General features: G+C 33.7%; 1 protein-coding gene across 1 annotated transcript in view; it reads left to right on the forward strand.

Annotated features, from left to right (window-relative positions):
• Positions 1 to 20,438, forward strand: part of Cfap47 (cilia and flagella associated protein 47) — a 236,069-nt gene that overhangs the window by 159,665 nt on the left and 55,966 nt on the right. The window contains exons 49-53 of the mRNA XM_042702461.1: positions 674 to 817; positions 1,783 to 1,956; positions 5,771 to 5,882; positions 10,754 to 10,864; positions 15,404 to 15,501. Coding sequence (XP_042558395.1) covers positions 674 to 817; positions 1,783 to 1,956; positions 5,771 to 5,882; positions 10,754 to 10,864; positions 15,404 to 15,501 — 639 coding nt within the window. The remainder of the gene's footprint in view (positions 1 to 673; positions 818 to 1,782; positions 1,957 to 5,770; positions 5,883 to 10,753; positions 10,865 to 15,403; positions 15,502 to 20,438) is intronic.

Here is a 20,438-nt window from a genome sequence, read left to right on the forward strand (position 1 = left end):
CTATAGCATATGTAATGTTTGTTTTCTAAGAAATCTATGCATTAGAACACCTTTTTATTTCCCTTAGGCATAAATTATATTCTATAAGAACATTTGCCATTTTAACAATAGTCAAACAGGTAAACATCTAGATACTGATTCTTGGCTAAAACCATCAGGCAATGTTTCTGCATAACTTAGAAATATGTGTGCATTCATCTTTGGGCCTTTAGTTCACAGTGATGTAATCATTCTTAACAAACAGGATTTTCGGGAAGTGGTGCTGTGGCTCAAGTGCTAGAGCACTAGGCTAGAGCTGAGGGACAGCACCCAGGCCCAGAATTCAAGCCCCACAACTAAATAAACAAACAAACAACAAAAAAACCTAGGTTTCAAACAGGATTTTCATGTTGTGATGTTTGTATTTTTCATTTTTGGTGCAGTGAATTGAACCCACGAATTGGACAAACTAGGCAAGCGCTGTACCATTTTGGTACATCCCACTCCTTGGGTTTTTGTGACAGTCTTGCTATGGAGCCTCATACTGGCCTGGATCCTTTGATCTTGCTACATTGGCCACCCAATGTAAATGTTTGCTACCACACCCACTGTCGTCTTAAGAAATAAAGAATTCAGATGTAATTTCACTATGCCCTCACTCTTCTGATATTCTGTATGTTTTTGTTATTTCTAGCATAATACAACAAACAATGAATGGAGATTTCAAGCTATGATAGAGGGCAAATGGTTTTGTGGACCTGCTATTTTACATGTGAACCCAGGTGAAACTGTGCCATATCCTCTCACATTCAAACCTATTATGGAATGTGATGTGATGGTATGATCTCTAAGATTCGTTCCTATAGTATGACTATGTAAATATATCTATATATGGTATTATTCTACTCAAATGATAAAAAGTTTGTGGAAAATGTGTATTTTTTAATTTGATTTTTTTTTACTTGAAACCTTAATACAGTTTGAAATTTGAGAGCTAAATATTCTGAAAGTCACCAAGTCATTTTCTCTGAATAGTTATATTGAGATTATTTATACAATATGCTGAATTATGTAAAATCATTGATGTTTTGTTCTTCATTAAGAAATTAGTTACATCAGAAAATACTTTCTTACAACAAAATTTCTTTGGCATGGAAGAAAGCACATATATAAATGCTACATATTAGAATACCTAGATATACTCTCTCTGCTTTTTTCTAGCTCTTTCTCAGCTCTTTCCTTCTCTTCTCTTTCCCAGCTCCCTTCTCTTTCTTAGCTCTCTCTTTCCCACCTTTCCCAGAAGCTCTCTTTTCTAGCTCTTTTATCTCTCTTTCCCAGCTCTCCTAGCTCTCTTTCCCAGGCCTTTCCCCACTGCATGGAGGACCAAGATGGCCTTATGCCAGCCGGAACAATGAAAAAACCTACCCCTTACCTGAATATCACGTGTGTGGTGCTGTTCTTACTCGGCTACCTCTTTTTAAAAACCTAACATAAATGGTGTAAAATTAAAAAAAGAATACCTATAAAAACTGAAATTTAGAGAGAACTCTATAATTTAAAGCTTTGACACATGAAGAGCTTTATATCAACAGTGTATTCAGCATATGAATTATACAGGAATTGGAAAAGTCAATGAATGGCTAACGTGTTACAAGCATGTTTCTTTTTTAATTTAATTTATTGTCAAGGTGATGTACAGAGGGAAGCATGTTTCTTTTACACTCACAATGAATACTATGTTGGTGAATGTTTGACATTGAACTGTAACTCCATTAAACCTGAATTTTGGCTGTTTTGCTACAGGGTAAACTTACTCTACAAAATGAAATTGATGGTTTGGCATACACATTTGATGTAAATGGAATTGGTAGAAGACCCCTGGCCTTAGAACACATTACTATTGAATGCCAAGTAGGGACAATAACAAGTAGAACCATACTAGTGCCCAATTCTACAAGAAGTCTCCTAACATTTAAGGTAAGATATTTTAAAGTATGGAAATACTTCTGAATATATGTTGAATTATATGAAAGTTTCACAACAGTTATATTTAATCACATGGAGAAATGTTCACAATTCTACCTTTAATTAATACAATAGTTGCTAAATATAAATTCCATTAAAAACTTGAATTGGCTCCAAATGAGGGGATTTTTTTCAGATATTCTTTCCTGTTTCATTTTGTTTGAAGTCAATGTATTACTATGTCCTCAACCTGTATAAGTGTAGGTGCACTACAAGTTTTTGCTACCACATAAATCATGAATGATTTTACATTTTGCTATTAGCAAATAATCATAACATATTTAAGTCTACATATTTATGGCATTTGTATTTTATCTTGAAAAAATTGTATATACCAATAAAAGATGTTTTAAAAGTGTTAGAAACAACTGTTTTTTAGAGATGGAGTCTCACTAAGTGGTCACGACTGGCATCAAACTTACAATCCTCCTTTCTCCACCTTCAAAGTAGAGATTACAAAAATGTACCACCATAGCATTCTTGAAATATAGCTCATTGGTAAAAGTTCATGGTTAGCATGCAGAAGGCCATGCTATTAATCCTCAGCACAAAAAATGGGGCACATCCTACTCCCATGTTTATCTAAAAATTTCTATGCACCTAATATCATTATCAAAACAAGCTTCAAGTATCTACTGGTGTTTTAAAGAAGATTCTAACACTTTGGAAACTCTCTGAGCTTATCGTCTGCATTTGCTTATAATCTCAAAAATTATGCCTTGGAAGCTGGGCACCAGTGGCTCTCAGCCTGTAATCCTAGCTGCTCAAGAAGCAGGAAAGTCTGTGAGCTATGGCTCAAGTGGTAGAGCACTAACCTTGAAAACAAAGCTCAGGGACAACTCACAGGCCCATTAGTTCAAGCTCCAAGACACACACACACACACACACACACACACACACACACACACACACAGCACCTTAGTTTTCTTCTTTCTCTACTAGATTGCAAAGGAACATTCTATGGAGTGAATTTTTTAGATTAAACTTTCCTCTTAAGCAGTTATACTGTTCAACATGCATCTTGTAACCCATTTGTACATCTGCTTAAAGATAATAAAAACAATTTAAAATATCTCTTCTTACCGCTCCCAGCTAAATTTTTTCATTGCCATTATAATGATCAACTCCATACTCCATTAATAGTTTTCATTGTCCTTCAATAGCTTGTCATCGCTTATCTCTTCAGCTTTATCTTTGCTTCAGCCTCATACATGCGGCTTTATAGACTGCATTTTGTTTTACTGCTACATGAAACACTATGTTCAAGTCCTTATATTCTGCTAATATTTGTCTAACACATTTTAATTCTGTAGGGAAAAAGCTAGAGGCCATTGTTCCCATGAATCTTTACTTTCTTAATCTGATTAGATATCTGTGTTCTGCTTCTACATAATTTTTGCACCTGAGTACCTTCTATACCTTCTACTTCATGTTAGAATTATCTGTTTATTATTCCTTATCAGATGATAATATGAGTAATCCATGGGCTTGTAAATTCTAGGCAAGTGTTCTACCACTAAATCATATATCCACCTCAGAGGCAATTCTCTTTTTCAAATTTTAATTCTGAGCATAAAGTGTAATATTGAGAACATAATAGTATCTAAAGTATGATTTATTTAATTAAATAGGCAAAAATAGAATGGTTAGAATTGAATAAAAACAAGCAAGAAACAAAAACAGAAATTGTTATAATCTCTTTTCAGAATTTTCAGTGAGTATGAAATCCTCTCAAAAGTTGGATGAAAACAAATTAAAGAACAACATGTAATTTTCTAATATCAGTTATTTTATTTTGTTGCATTAGACAAAAATGTCTATGTTTTTATTTTTAACTTTATTTTAAACTTTACTCTTCATGAAGAATATACATTTTAAACTGTAGGTCATAATTCAATCATTATTCTATATTAACTATATTTGTCCAATTACATGTGGAAGTTAATTTCTATTTATAAAATTCTTCTCAATAATAATTGACAGCTATACTTCTATCATTTTAATAAATAAAGAGTATTGAAAAACTATTGAGTACATACCCAGATATGTGATTGTTGAAACATACGGTAATGCTATTTTATCTTTGGTTTTAGGAACTTTCATGTGGTTTTCCATAATGGTTGAACTAATTTACATAATTACCAACAGCAAAGAAATGTTTCTTTAGTCCACATCCTCACAAACTTTGTTATCACTTGTCTTTTTTTAGTAGCTATCTTAGAAGTTGTGAGAAGACACTTAATTGTAGTTTAATTTTCATTTCCTTGATGATTATTGATCTTGAGCACCTTTTTTATGGTAGGAAAGAAAGATATTTAGATTTCACCAGATGGAATCACCTTAGATGATTTATTTGGCAATATCCAAAGCAACATAATCTGAGCAAGGTTATTTCACAGTAATTATTTTTTAAATTTATGTATTTTAAAATAGGCAGTTTTAAACTGCCTAGCACCCAGGAACCTGGAAGTTGTGTTTATCCAGGGTTGTTGTCAAATTCTTCTTATTCTTTATATGCTATGTTAATATTAATGTATAATATCATTGAAATAGTTTTCTTTTACATAAAATTGCTTAAATTAAACTTAGCTCATAAAAGAAATTAATATTTTCAAAGCATGAGATATCTTGATACAATTAGCAACTAAGAATAAAACATTGTTTATGTGTAAGAATTATTTTCCTGTTCTAATTGTTAATGTCTTTTAAAATATTTTCTTCTATTGAATGTCTCACTTTTCTGAGTTTTCATTTTAAAGTGCGGTTTTTTTTCATGTTCATCTTTTTTATTTTTTTATTTATTCTCAAGGTGATGTACAAAGGGGTTACAATTACATAATTAAGGTAATAAGTACATTTCTTGTCAAACTTGTTACCCCTTTCCTCAGTTTTCTCCCACTTTCCCTCCTCCCAACCCCCCACCTCCAAATTGTCTTCCAACAATTTATTTTTTATTGTGAGAATACCATACAGAAGAGTTACAATTACATGGGCAAGGTAATGAGTACATTTCTTATCAAGCATTGTTGCCTCCTCTTTGTTTCCCCTTCCCATCCCTCCCCATACTCCCCCCACCTCCCCCCCACTTGGTCCTCCCCCTCCCCAAAGTTGTGAAGTTCGTTTTTCTACATAACGACTTGTACATCTCATTGTTGCAATGGGTCTACCTGTATCCCTAGTTAAACGATTTGTTTTTGCCCCTCCCCTTCACACAAATTATACCAATATCAAATACAGTGAAAGCAGGGATTATACCATGGGGGAGGGACATACAAAGCAACATAGAAATTATCTTATAAATATGTTAGAAATAATTGCATGAAAGAAAAAAAACACTTGAGTACTTATCTTGGGGTTCATTCCACTAACACCAACTTATCTGATCTTTTCTGCTTGACTCAGACATAGACTAGTTATTGCAAATAAGGGAAACCATGGGACCTATGTTTCTTTGGGCCTGGCTTACTTCACTTAATATAATTTTTCCAAGTCTTTCCATTTTCTAACAAATGGGGCAATGCCATTCTTTCTGATGGAGGCATAGAATTCCATTGTGTATATATACCACATTTTCTTGATCCATTCATCTACTGAGGGGCATCTAGGTTGGTTCCATATCTTAGCTATGATAAATAATGCTGCAATAAATGCACTAAATTTTCAGCTTTTTCTGTGCTTTAGTTTATTATATTCAATTTAATATAGTGTAACAGAGAACATATTTCCATTCCACCTTGTATAATTCTTACTTTCCATACTTTTCTAGGTATTTTCAGATCTGCAAATGGTGTGTGGAAAATCACACATCTCTGTAGAACCTGATAATTCATTTCCATACCTTTTAAAAGTGAGTCCTCAAAAACGTGGAGAATTCAAAGGTATCAAATCAATTTTATTAATGAATACACTAGGATAGAAATATAATGAAAAGAAGTAAAATTTAATTTGTATTTCTATTTTCTAATGAATTTCCTAGAGATATACTTAGTTTTTCATTTTGTCCATTAGCTTATTAGCTTTCTGAATGGCCAGAAATTTAACACACACACACACACACACACACACACACACACACACACACACACACACACACACACAATTTCTAGTGTAAAATTGACCATTTATTAGAATTTATTTTGGTGGTAATAGGGTTTTACCTTAGGGTCTTAGGCTTGTCAAGCAGGTGCTCTTCTTCCTTCCTTCCTTCCTTCCTTTCTTTCTTTCTTTCTTTCTTTCTTTTTGCAAATTCTTTATTGTGATTAAGTGCTTACATAAATTCACAAATTTCACAGTATTGTGGGATAGTAATACTTAGTTAAAGTCACAAACACATTCAAACCTTCATGGGGCAAATTGTCTATAGTGGTGTATAAAGTTTATAAGTTCTATGAGCTTTCACTATACAGTTATTTCTTCCACATTGGGTGATATATACATTCCTTTCCTTTTGCTTAGTGTCAGCTGTTCCCTCTTTCCTGCTCATTCCCTCCCGCCCACCGCTGCCATTGTGTTGCTTAGTTTGTTTTGATCAATGTCTAATGTAGCTGATGGGTCCCACTGTTGTATGTTTTCCCCTGTTTCCCTCTAGTTCTGTGTCCTCCTAGTTTCCCTCTGATGTGCGCATATATACCATATATGTGATCAGCAGCATGGGGTTATTTAGTAATGATTCGACCAGATGAGAGGAGGTCCTTTGTTTCTTGTGTCTTGTTTACTTTGTCTTATCACCTTGCATTTTGGAGTTAACATCCCCAAAGTTCTCGGCTTTCTACTTTTTTCTCTATAATATGATTTATTGGCTTAAAATAGTTATTTCACCAACGCAAATGTGATCAAAGGAAACAGTTTACAAAAGGGTCCTAAAAAATTGAAACATGGGGCTAATTCATTATGTAAAACTTTGGGGTTTTTAAAGAAATATTTATTGAAAAGGTGATATACAGAAGGATTACAATTATGTAAGTCGGTTATTGAGCATATTTTTTTGAACAGTGTCCTCATTAGTTGATTTTTTTTCAGAAAGGTGTTATTCATTTGGCATTTCAAACATATTAGAAGGAAACAAATAAATATTAGAAGCAAGCAAATAAAACGATGAAAAAGTCATCGTTTGAAGTAGTCATAGAAATAATGTGCTGATGAGTGAATACCACAAAATACATTGACAATTTTTCTCTTTAATAGTCATAATATTTATATGGTTAGGATAAATATTAGAATGCAATAGAATTTTGCTGTTAATTATTACAAGACATGAGTAAGTACAGATATCTATCCAGTACTTTACTAACAATACTCCTTAAATTTATCTTGAATGCATTAACATTTCAATAATATGACTAAGAGATGGTTATAAACAAGCATGCTTACAACATAAAGCAACTCATTCCTTATACAGTACTGAGTAAACCTAGATGTGTAAGATTTGGGCTTATATAATTTTAATTTACATAGCAATGTTTTAGTGCTTGTCCTGAGGCTTGACCTGAGGCTTGACCTCAGGACCTCTGGGCACTGGCTCCAAGCTTATGTGCTCGACCATAGTGCTCTGCTACTTTGACCCACAGATTTACTTCTAGATTTTTAGTAGTTAGAGAAAAGTCTCAAAGACTTTCCTGCCCAAGCTGGCTTTGAACCATGATTCTCAGAAGTTAGCTTCCTGAGTAGCTAGGATTAGAGATGTAAGCCACCTACACCCAGAATCTTTTTCAAAAATAATTTATACATAGCCTGCTGGTAGCTCACTGATGTAATCCTATCTACTCAGGAGGCTAAGATCTTAGGATAAAAGTTGGGAGCCATAGCCAGGCACCAGTAGCTCCGGTCTGTAATCCTAGCTACTCAGGAGGTTGAGATCTGAGGATCATGGTTCAAAGCCAGCCAGGGAAGGAAAGTCCATGAGACTCTTACCTCCAATAAACCACCACAAAACCAGAAATGGTGCTGTGGCTCAAGTGGTAGAGCACTAGCCTTGAGCTGAAGAACTGAGGGACAACATCCAGGCCTAGAGTTCAAACCCCACAACTGACAAAAAATTAATAATTTATGCCAGTTACTCTAATAATCTATACATAAACCATTTCTTTAAGTTTGAGTATTCTCAGTCCCTTATTGAGGATATCATGTTAGTGAGTTCAGTGTCTAGCTTGTGAATATTGGCATCATAGTATAACTTGAGAGAGCAATTTTTGTTGTTATTGGTTGTGGTGGTCGTGGGGCTTGAACTCTGAGCCTGGGTGCTGTCCCTCAGCTCTTCAGTTCAAGGCTAGCGCTCTACCACTTGAGCCACAATACCACTTCCAAGTTTCTGGTGGTTAATTGGAGATAGTCTCATGGGTTTTCCTGCCAGGGCTTGCTTTGAATGGTGATCCTCAGATCTCAGCCTCCTGAGTAGCTAGGATTACAGGTGTGAGCCACCAGCACCCAGCTCAAGAAAGTAAATTTTACCAATAACTTTATAAACTCATAAAGATACTTGAAGGTGGTGCTGGGAAGGTGGCTTAGTGGTAGATTGCTTGCCTTGCATGCATGAGGCCCTGGGTTTGATTCCTCAGCACCACATAATCAGAAAAAGCCAGAAGTGGTGCTGTGGCTCAAGTGGTAGAGTGCTGGCCTTGAGCTGAAGTGCTGAGGAATGGTGCCCAGGCTCAGAGTTCAAGCCCCACGACCAGAAAAAAAAAAAGATAATTGAAGGTCCCATGTCTATGTCTTGAGTTAAGAAGTTAAATATTAATATAGAACTTGGCAGGCAAAAATAATGTAGAGTCTGAGCTTCAAGACATGCAAATATGAGCAATTTCCTGATTTCTTCTTGGATTCCCATTTAAAACTGTAGAGGAATTCTGAAGCTGAGCTGTGAAACCTGGAAAAGTTTTGAGAGGTTGGAACACTACCTGGACAGTACTTAAAACACTGAGAATTGGCCATGGAAGGGCTAAAACAGCTCTGGAGAGGTTAAGAAACTACAATTCAGCCCCACTTCCTTAGTGCTGGAAGGACTGGCTAGAAAGACTAATGGCTAGACAAAAGGGCTGACAGTTTAACCTTGGAGAGTAAAGTGAAATACTTATCAGGACTTTGTCTGGGTTTCAGTCTCTAATTTTAAAATAATAAGGGAACCAGTGATTCTCACGAACTCTGTTTTGACTCTGCTTGTAATATTGATATAGAAACTTTCTTCTTCTTTTTTTTCTTTTTGCATGTATCCATAGTAACTTTCCCTGTGTGAACTCAAATAAATGTGCTTGCTTGTGGGAACTCCAGGCCCAAGTACCAGTGAGCCTTGGGACCCTGTTTTCCCCACAATCTCTCTGTCTATCTATGCTTGTGTTTTCTAATTTCTTTGGCTCCAACATTCCATAGCAGTGTCTCTGGTTGCAATTAGCAACATAAAACCCTTAATGCCAAGCCTTCAGACCACCACAGAGAGTAAATAACTCCTATGATGTATTGCTACCATGTATTCTTAGTTTCTGCATGTGCTTAAGATTTTCAGTTGTAATAGAATTCTTAGAACGTCTTTTCTACTGCCTTACACAAATGTTTTGTTTCATATTTTTAAGATAAGGTCTCACTACATAGCCCAGCTTGTCTAACAAGTATAAGACCCTCAGTTCAAACCCTAGTACTGGCAAAAAAAAAAAAGATTACAAGTATTTTAATGGCTTAATAGTTATATGTGGCTAGTGACAGCCATATTAGACAGGTCTAAAGTTACATATTTCACTATCTTTGACAATCTACCTAATGGAATCTTTCAATTGCCTATAAATACAACAAATCATTTATACTACTTACCCAAGCAAGTGAAAATATGTTTTCATCTCAGTTGTTTTTTCTCTTAGGAATTCATAGTTTTGTGTGTAAAGCTTCACATATGTTAACCTGATATGAAGAAACCAAGGGCCATTTCTGGATTACTTCCATAAATATATTAAAATATATAAAAAATTAATAGTAATTTTGTATAGGTTAATTTGAATGTACCAAATTGTCTAGGTAGTGATAATTTTTGACACTATTTTTATATAAAGTGGTTATTATTTTATGCATTAAATGTTCTCAGAACCTTCATAATGGGGAATATTATAATACTATTATGCTATGTAAAAACTTTGTGTGTGTGTGTGTGAAAGAGAGAGAGAGAGTGTGTGTACATGTACATGCACTAGTCCTGGGGTTTCAGTTTAGGGACTGGCATTGTCCCCAAGCTTTTAGCTTAAGGCTAATACTTTAACATTTTGCCACAGCTGCACTTCTAGATTTTGGTGGTTAGAGAAAAGAGTGTCATGAACTTTTCTTGCATGGGCTGCCTTTGAACTGTGATTCTCGTATCTCAGCCTCTCAAACAGCTAGAATTACAGGCATGAACCACTGGTACCCAGCATAAATGTTTTTTTCAGTGAAATAATTAATAATGTAGTAATAATACTAAAGAAGAAAATACATAGCAACAGTCACCCATTATCAATGTTATCTGAAAGATGAGACAGATTTATTAATTGACACAACTACTTTATTATTTTCAGAAAAGTTACTGACATTAATATTTGAGAGAGATTTTGATATTTATTTGAACTTTTATTGAACTGTTCTGTAACTTCAACAAGCTTAATTATTATACTATCATGTAGAACTAATGTTTAGATTTATGTTTGTAAGTTTTTAGATAGAGTAACCAATACTTGGGACTACTGTTTTTGAAAATTCCTTCCTGGTTAATTTGACATCTTATACCTATGTCTTACAGGTGCAATTACATTTTGTGTTCAGAGCAGAGATGAAATTAGTTCTCAGGATGACACTAGTGATGAACTAACCCCATCAGAGGACTCTCACATTATTTTTGAAGAAGAAACAGGTAAATTATTTATGATAGTTTCATGAAGAAGAATCAGATACATTTATTATGATAGTTTCTGATCAGTCTGTACAAATTCTCATTATCATTCACTTTTTTTCTTTTTTATTGAGACATTGGTTACGCAGGAGATAATCCATTGTAATTTTCCATAAATTCAAATAAGACACTTTAATCATATGCATCCCCATCAATGCTTTTTCTTACACCATTCTAACCTCCTACTCCCACACCCCTTTTTCATCATTCTTGAAAATTTTAAATGGGTTTCATGTTGACTCTTTCACACATTCTACCTAAACTGTTTCTTTCTTTCACCTTCCAAGTAATTTCCACATATGTTCTTGTCCTGTTTTGCTTTAGGTTTAGCTTTTGCTTATTATAGAAAATGTATACTCTTTGTTTTTAGGAGCATGACTTTTCACTTAACATGATAGCCTCTAGTTCCAACCATTTTTCTACAAACAACATAATTTTATCCTCCTCTATGGCTGAATAATACTCCATTGCAAATATTTATATACTACATTTTCTTTTTATACTTTTATTGCTATAAAGGTGATCACAGAGGGGTTATAGTTACATAAGTCAGGTAGACAGTACATTTGTTTCTAGAAAATGTCACCCCTTCCTTCACTATCTCCCAGTTTTCCCCTCCCATCTCCAATCACAAAATCACAAGTTGTATAGCTCATTTTCCACATAGTGTCCAGTGAGTACCATTGCTGCATTTGTCCACTCTTCCCTTTCATCTGTCATTAGGCACTCAAGCTGATTCCACAGCCTCCTTATTCTGAATAGTGTTACTATAAACATAGGTATGCAGGTATTTCTATTTTATGGTGGCTTACACTCTTTCAGATATATGACCAAAAGAGGGATAGCTGGGTTATTTAAAAGTTCTACTGTTATATTTTTTAGGAATCTTCATACTAATTTAAATAGTAGCTACACTAAATTTCATTTCACTAACTGTATAAAAGTTCATTTTTCTTGTATCCTTGAAAGTGTTTGTTGTTTATTTTCTTGATGAGGTAAAATATTTTCTTAAATAAATCTCACTGTGATTTTGATTTGCAGTTCTTGTAGGTCTAAAGATATTGAATATTTCTTCATGGATTTATGGGTCATTTCTTAGAAGAACTGCCTTTTGTATTTCTTTTTTCTGTTTAATAATTGACTTACTTATTCTCTTTATTTTTAATACGTATATACATATATACATGTACCTACACAATGACAGGCACATATAAACCAATATTTATCACATATATACATATATATATATGTGTGTGTGTATGTGTATTGCTATTGCTTTTCCTCCTCATGCTATGAAGCTTTCCTTAAACGTTGTTAAACAGGTTATCTTCTTAATAGAAGCTGAGTGAAAAATGTGTTAGTGATGAATTGCAATAAGCAAGGCAAGTTTCTTGGAAAATGTCTTATTCTTTATTTTTTACATTTTTACAATTATTCTCATGTAGTTGTACAACAGAGTTGCCATTTAACAAAGCAGTTTATGAATACTGTTTATATGGTTGATGTCGTCCCTTTCAACATTCTCATCCATCCCTTCCCTGCCCAACCTTTCCCTCACTCTTCATTTTGTAGGATATACGTTGGATTCTTGACTGAATTCTTCTGCTCTTCACCTCTTCATTCATTTATCCTTCTCCCCTTGACCTCATAACTTTTGAGTACCTCCCGCTTTCTGATGTTTTATTTTGCTGAACTTTGACTTTGCCTTCCTACATATTTTTTATGTATAAGCAACAGAGACATAAACAGTTATAAGAAATAATTGAACTGGTGAAAAAGTTCAGTGACAAGGAAGTAAACAAAAGGAGATATTTTTATTTAATGAATTTGTAATAGAGTTCTTAACTGAAATAGGAACACTATCACACACACACTCTTTTTACTTCTATTGCTCTAGTTAACCTTGACTAATATTGTTCAAAGATGAATGGAGTTTTTTGAGTTTGCCAAACATCTAAAATAATGGTAGTCATTTCAAGGTTTACTGGTCTTCTGATTTGAAGGAATTTTTTGTACTAGCTCAGAGCTATAAAGAAATCTCAACAGTTATACTCTTTCTTATCTGTATTATTGTTGTATAAGATTAAAGCATTGAAACAATCAAAAAATACATTTGAGATATACAGAAAGTGAAATATTTTCTATTTAGAGAACTTTGATTTATTTGAAGAGTTGTATTTAAATATAAACACATTCAAACTGCTTTAAAAGAATTAAAGGTCAACTCATACAAATGTGAGAAATTTCCTCAGTAAGATCACACAAGTATACATTTGGTAAGTGCATGTTCTGTACATTAGTAGTTTTTAAGGGCATCTACAAAATAAGCACAGGAGCCAATACAAAGTAAGAAGGTAACATTGAGTTTAAGAACTTTTCACAGTGCCTGTGGATACAGCTTAGTGTTGGAAACCTTGTCTAGAATATGCCAAATCCTGGGTTCCATTACTAACACCATAAAAAGAGATTAAATAAGAGAAAACTGAGGGAAGAGGTAACATGTTTGACAAGAAATGTACTTATTATTTTACTTAAGTAACTGTAACCCCTCTGTATATCACCTTGACAGTAAAAAATAGATAAAATAGAACTCTCTTCGCAAATATTTGGAATAACATACCTAGACCACCTCTAATTCTATTTCTCAAATTGTTTGGCATGTCTTTCAGGCTTACCAGTTTTATGTTTTATGTGTTATAATAACATGGAATGTAAGACAGCATCGTGCAACACGTAATAGCAGAGTATGTGCAGTGAAAATACAATGTCATTCAATATAACACAATATTCCATTCAATATCATTCTATTTTACACAATTCCATACAGTGCAGCACAAAACAATAAACTCATAAATAACTCACAGCCCAACAAAATAAACACCACACCAGGAAATGGGTACTTGAAACAGCAGGTGCGGTCAAGGGGCTGGAGGGGGTAGATGAAGGATGAGAGGGAGGAGGGGAAGGATGCGATCATAAAATTCAATGAATTTCCTACAAAATTAAGAAAATTGAGGGACGGGTAAGGGTCGGGAGGGATGGAGAGAATGATGAAAAGGGTGACATAGATCAAGTTGCATTGAATTCATAACTGCTTTGTTGAATGGCAACACCTTTGTACAACTACTTAAAGATAATTTAAAAATTTAAAAAAAAAGCTTTCCAGCTGGGCACTGGTGGCTCACGACTGTAATCCTAGCTACTCAGGAGGCTGAGATCTGAGGATTACAGTTCAAAGCAAGCCTGAGCAGGAAGGTCTGTGAGACTCTAATCTCCAATAAACCACCAGAAAACCAGAAGTAGTGTTGTGGCTCAAGTGGTAGAGCACTCTCCATGAGCTGAAGAGCTGAGGGACAGCACAAGGCCCAGAGTCCAAGCCCCACAACAGACCAAAAAAGAAAAAAAGAAAAAAACTTTCTCGAAGAAGGGGACACTGAGAAAGACAATATTGTGGGCCCCTTATTTTCTGGAACAAGGAAATAAGGCCCAAAGTTTAGTTACTTACCTAAGTAGCTTAAAAGGTTTTGAATTTTTAACTTGCAAATATTAATATGAACATGCATATTATTTACTAAAAGAAGAAAATATCTAAGGCCACAAACTGTTTAGACACTGGATGAGAAGCCTAACAGGTGAGAAAAATAGAACTTATATTTGCTACTACAAATAGAGGTTTTGGACACCTATAAAATGTTGTGATTGTTCAGAGCTCCAGTTTCAGAGGGGAGGATATGGCTTGGGACATTTGCCGTTGCACTGCTGTCTGCTTTATAGGCATTATTGCCTCACTACTTAGTCCAAAATCCTTTCTAGACTTCCTTGCGTTAAATTACTAGCATCTTTTATACAATCTCAGGAAAATTGCTATCTGATATTCCTTACTTTGTCCTCAATCTAAATTCTTATGTACTGGAAATGTACCATGGTGAAATGTGATGTGTCCATTAGACATTTATATGGACCTATATATAAATATATGCCAATTAGAGGAAAGATGGATTGCTTCTTTATATTATGAACCTTTAATTTAAAGGTAAATCCATAGTTTATTTTAGTAGAGAACTTGAGTTCCCGGGACAGGTACACAACTGGCAGATTTAACAGGATTTTCTAATGCAAGATGAGGCTTCTCTTATTGCTCACAAACTGTGGTGCATAACCTCTATTCAGCTCTCGTGCCCAATGAGCTAATTAAAAATGTTTTTTTGTTTTTTTAAATAAGTTTTTTTTATTGTGAAAATACTGTACAGAGGGGTTACAATCACATGAGCAAGGTAATGAGTATATTTCTTATCAAGCATTGTTGCCTCCTCCTTTGTTTTTCCCCTACCATCCCTTCCCTCCCATCTCCACAACTACATTCCCCGTCCCCCGCATAAAAATGGTTTTGTATATGATTCTCAAATTTGTGTGTGAGGTACTATATTCTGAGGCCCAAGTTAAGAATGCTGTGAATTTTTCCTGTTTATTTAGAAGGTTTTGGTATTGTTTTGTTTTCAGATGAAAATTATACAAACTTTAAAATCTGGTATGATATTGTGATCCATTGCTCTCCTGGACCACCAAGAGATATTATTGAAGTGCATTGCTCTGCTTTGGTAAGTGCCATTCAATGATCAGAGACTCAGTGATTTGGGAAACAGAACTTTTGTGGTACACTAACTTTCTATCCTCAAAAAACCTTCATATCAAATAAGTACCTTGACATAAAGCAGTCATAGCAACTTTAGACTTTCAGTGTATTGAGAAAACATCTTTTTGTGATATGATATCTTATATTCACTGCACTAATTAGCATTCTTCCTCCATACTTCAACTATAGCAGTCACTTTGAAACATATTTGGAGCAACTAGCATACGTTTGCTAGCAATGATAAAGAATTGAATTTTCTTACTTGAGTTAATGAAGTGACATGAAATATGTGCTCAAATTATTTCTTAAATCTTATTATCAAGAGTCAAGATTTAAATGAAACAAGATGATGGTATTAATTGAAATTAATAATGTTTCAATTACTTGTAATTGACTTTTGGTTACAACTGAAATATTTAAATTGAGAACGATCAAATGTTTTCATTTTAAAGTATATAGAGATTTCTTCATAGATTTGATTAGAATCTTAAATTTGGCTCCAATAAATAGAAAATAAGTGAGGAATCATTTAAAACATTTAAGTCTAAAAATTGATTATTTGTCCACCTAATTTCTGGGTAAATTTCCCTGGACGCATAGAAAATAGATGGTGAAAATATTGAAAGGCACCCACGTATAGGTTTTAAAAGTTGTTTTATAATTTTTTTGCTCAAGGTCATAGACTATGTATGGATGCAAATAAATAAACCAATAGGTTTTTTGTGGAGTTTCTGGCATTAGCACAATTCTCAGGCACATAGTAATGAATTTTGAACCCGTGTTTCCCCCAGCTAAGCATTAGCAACCAACCTTGACAGTACTGTGCATTCTGTATGGTTGAGATTGAATGTTAGGTTGTAAGTAAAGGATAAAAATGGAGCATGACTTTCTTAGATTCAGTGGTTGTATATGAGAATGAGAGATGAATGACAATAGCATTTCTAATTTACAATTCCCACCCTGATTCTTCCAGGTTCTGAACTATTTGAACTTACAATTCAATTTAGGAAAATTACCTACACTGATTAAAGTTATCACTTACTCTGAATTACATAATACTTCTAAAATGCCCTTTACTTCAGTTTTCTTGTTGACTTGGCTATGATTTCAATATGAATAAAGTTAAAATTGGAAGTTTCCTAAATATGTTTAACTTTAATATTATTTGGTATTTATACCTCAGGAACAGTCATTTTGTATTGAACTCATGATAATCTTCTGAGAGAGGATATGGTGAGAAATATTCCCTGATAGTGAATATTGAGTTATCATTGAGTCAATTAAGCATTTATAGATACAAATATATCTTTATTTATTTAAGCCCAGTGGAAATTGACTGTTTTTCATGCTAATACTCAGTGAATTCAATTTTTATTCTCTTTGTGGAAGTGTGTACCAGCAACCAAGTGACAACATTACCCAAGAGATAGAATGATAATTCGATAGTTTCAGTTCCATCTGAAGTAGCTGCCTTCATTCAATAAGTTTCAAATATACAAAATATACAAGGTCTTGAGTTTGAGTCTCAGCACTGCAGGTTGAAAAAAGGAAGAAGAGTAATCTTTAGAAATCCAGCTATGGTAGCTTTCTAAAGCCATCCAGCATTCACAAAGTGGAGGAAGGAGGATCCTGAGTTTAAAATCAGCTGGTCAATATGGAAAGTTCCAGGCCAGATGGCTATATAGCAAGTCCCTGTCTCAAGAAAGTGGTGACTATTCAGAATATCAGACGTATCAATACTTAGATTTATATACAAACACAAAATCCTCTTATAAATTACATATTTATTCTATAATGAATATATATTGTCTCATTGATCTGTGGCATTACTTTAGGAAGCCTTCAAGGAATAACAACCAACAATAAGAGTAATATTCTAATTTACATGATGTTAAAGAAATCAAAATAACTGAAATTAGGAAGGGTTTTTTTGTTGTTATTTTGGAGAATTTTTCAGATAAAATTAGAAACCTGAGAAGCATTTATCATTTTATTTGTATATTAGAAAAAGTGTTGTTACACTATTTTGGAGAAAAATTAGTCATGCAATTTCTATCTCATACAACAGTTTACCCAATTTTCAATAGTTTAATGCAATAAAAGATAATAATTGCCATCTGTTGTATGTGATTCTGGATGGTAAGTGGCATCTTTCATATGTAATTTAGGGATCCAAGTTCTTTGTATATATGAATTTTTTTGTCATTAGAGAGTCAGAAAAGGATAGGAGAAACAGAAAAGAAGTTGTTAAGGCTAAAGTTTGAGGAAAAAATGTGGAAGGAGGAATTTTGATCAGAGACTACTCAGGGGCAGATTTCAGAGAGACTCAAATGGCAAGGTGCAAGAATTTAGACCATGTGCACTTAAGTTACTAAAGGGTATGAAGAGGTGATGAATGATTATGTCTTAAAGCTTCTCAAAATGTATTTTCCTTTGTAAGAAAATGATAAACATGGAAATGAAATTTAAATGCTGAAAATATCTTATATTTGTTAAAAAATATATATGCATTCTAATTTGCTCTGGAAGAGTTTATAACAAAATTAAATATACCTGTTCATACATATTTAAAATGGTATTACATTCTTTTATGAATATCTGAATTTTCATTATTCTAAATTTTAGCAACTTGTAAATGCTCTTCCTGTTTAAAATCTTTTCTTCACAAGATTGAATATGCATATGTTAGTGCTTTTACAAAGGAATCTGACAAATGGAAGCAATTTTTTGAACAGTCATCATGTTCACTAAAATATCCCTTAAGTAAAAGGAAGTAAAAATTGCTGGATGCCTTCTAAAGGAATGTTCTCTATGGTTGAACCTAAAAAAACCTATATGAAGATGGAAGATTGTTTAAGACAACCACATATATAGTCAATACTATTTTATCTGAGTTTCAAAAACCATCAGTCCAGGGGCCAGGAAGTTGGCTCAGTGGTAGAGTGCATGCATGAGGCCCTGGGTTCAATTCCTCAGCTCCACATAAGCAGAAAAAGCCAGAAAGTGGTGCTATGATTCAAGTGGTAGAGCTGAATAGCTGAGGGACAGTGCCCAGACCCAGAGTTCAGGCCCTATAACCAACAAAAAAGGAAAAGAAAAAAAAAACCATCAGTCCAATTTATGTTCAATAAATTAACCTTAAAGGCCTATTCATCATAGGAGAAGAATATGCCACTGGCAAGGTAGTTAACACACAAATACTGAAAACTTTATCATGAAGTAGTCACATAAATACAATTCCTCATAAAGTTTGAATTATTTAGCATGAAATTGTATGGGAACGAGGTAGGACATCTTAAACAAGAAAACTATGTCATTTTTTTCTATATTCTGTTTATTTGTTTGTTGCCCAAGCTAGCCTTGAACACTCCATCCTGTCTTAAACTCTCAGAGAATTAGGATTAAAAGCATGCACCACCATGTCTATCTACACAATACCTGCTTTACATTATTTGATTATAATGACTAGGTATTTATGGAATTTTATCAATAACATAAAGAGTGGTATTTTAAAGAACAAACAGAATAAAATTTGATCATCTCATAAAGTGATAAATGACAAAAAGTTCTTAACATACAGAATATGACAAATATTTTAAAAATACTTGATTAATATATCCATATATATATGGATATACATATATATACTTAAAAACTACTTATAGTTAGAAATTTATATTATTTTGAAAATGTTTGGTGTGTGGGCATTTAAAATATAAATCTATGTAATAGTGTATTTTATGAGTTTTTTTTTCTATTTAGGCTTAGAAAAAAATAATATCAAAGTATTGATGAAATTAAAATTTTTATTTTTCTATTTTAAGTTTAAAATATTTTAATTAAATACAATATATTAATAAAAACTTAAAGCTTTTGACTCTAATAAACAGATGTTTCTGTTGAATCTATGAAAATTTTCAGGACTGCAGATAATTAAATATCAGAGATTCTCAAGAGGTTACAGAATTGATTCTTCTAAGCATTTATGTCTAGGACAAGCAGAAAGGTCAAAAGCTATTCACATATGACCATATAAGGTGATACTAAGTAAAATGAACCCCAAGATAGGGACACAAGGGGTTTTTATCTTTTTGCTATTGTTGTTAATGTATTTATAATGTACTATGTGATTTTTTTTTGTTCTTTTGTATGTTCTTCCCCCATGGTATGTATAACACCTGTTTTCACCGTATTTGATTCCAGTGCCTGGTATCTTGTATATACATTTTTCTAATTTGGGGAGGGGAAGAGAAATAACAAAATGCTGAAATAAGGATACAGATTGACCCATTGTAACAATGAGATGTATAAGACACTATGTTGAAAATGAACTTCACCACTTTGGGGTGGGGGAAGGGAGGAGTTGGGGAGGTGGGGAAGGAAGGGAGATTGTAGGGACAAAACAAAGGCAGAGGTAACAATGCTCCATAGGAAATATACTCATGATCTTACTCATGTAACTGTAACCCCTATGTACAATATTTTTACAATAATATATATACATAAAATAAAAAAAATTATTATCTGAAGGCTGTTCTGTGACGGAGATTGAGAATCAGACACAGACCTACTTGGCAATTCTCCAGTGGTCAGCTAGTAATACTTGGCATAGGTGACAAAGTGTAATGGTTGCAATTAAATGCTTTAATAGTTACCTTCCCCATTTCCTGTGCTCAAGATGCAACATGAAAGTTTGGTTCTGTTGAATGAATTGTAGTTTACAGGGAAAAGAGCAGGTTTAAAAATATGATTTTATTCTGTATTCAAAGTTTTATCTAAGGGCTAAAAGAGTTCCAGGAGCTAGTACTTTTCCTATGTGTGTATGTGTGTATGTATGTACGTAGATATGTATGTATTTATATACATATTCATTTTTGTGCTACTACTGGAGTTTGAACTCAA

This window comes from Dipodomys spectabilis, unplaced genomic scaffold (assembly GCF_019054845.1).
Source record: "Dipodomys spectabilis isolate Male_0828 unplaced genomic scaffold, ASM1905484v1 ptg000324l, whole genome shotgun sequence".
Taxonomy (NCBI): Eukaryota; Metazoa; Chordata; class Mammalia; order Rodentia; family Heteromyidae; genus Dipodomys; species Dipodomys spectabilis.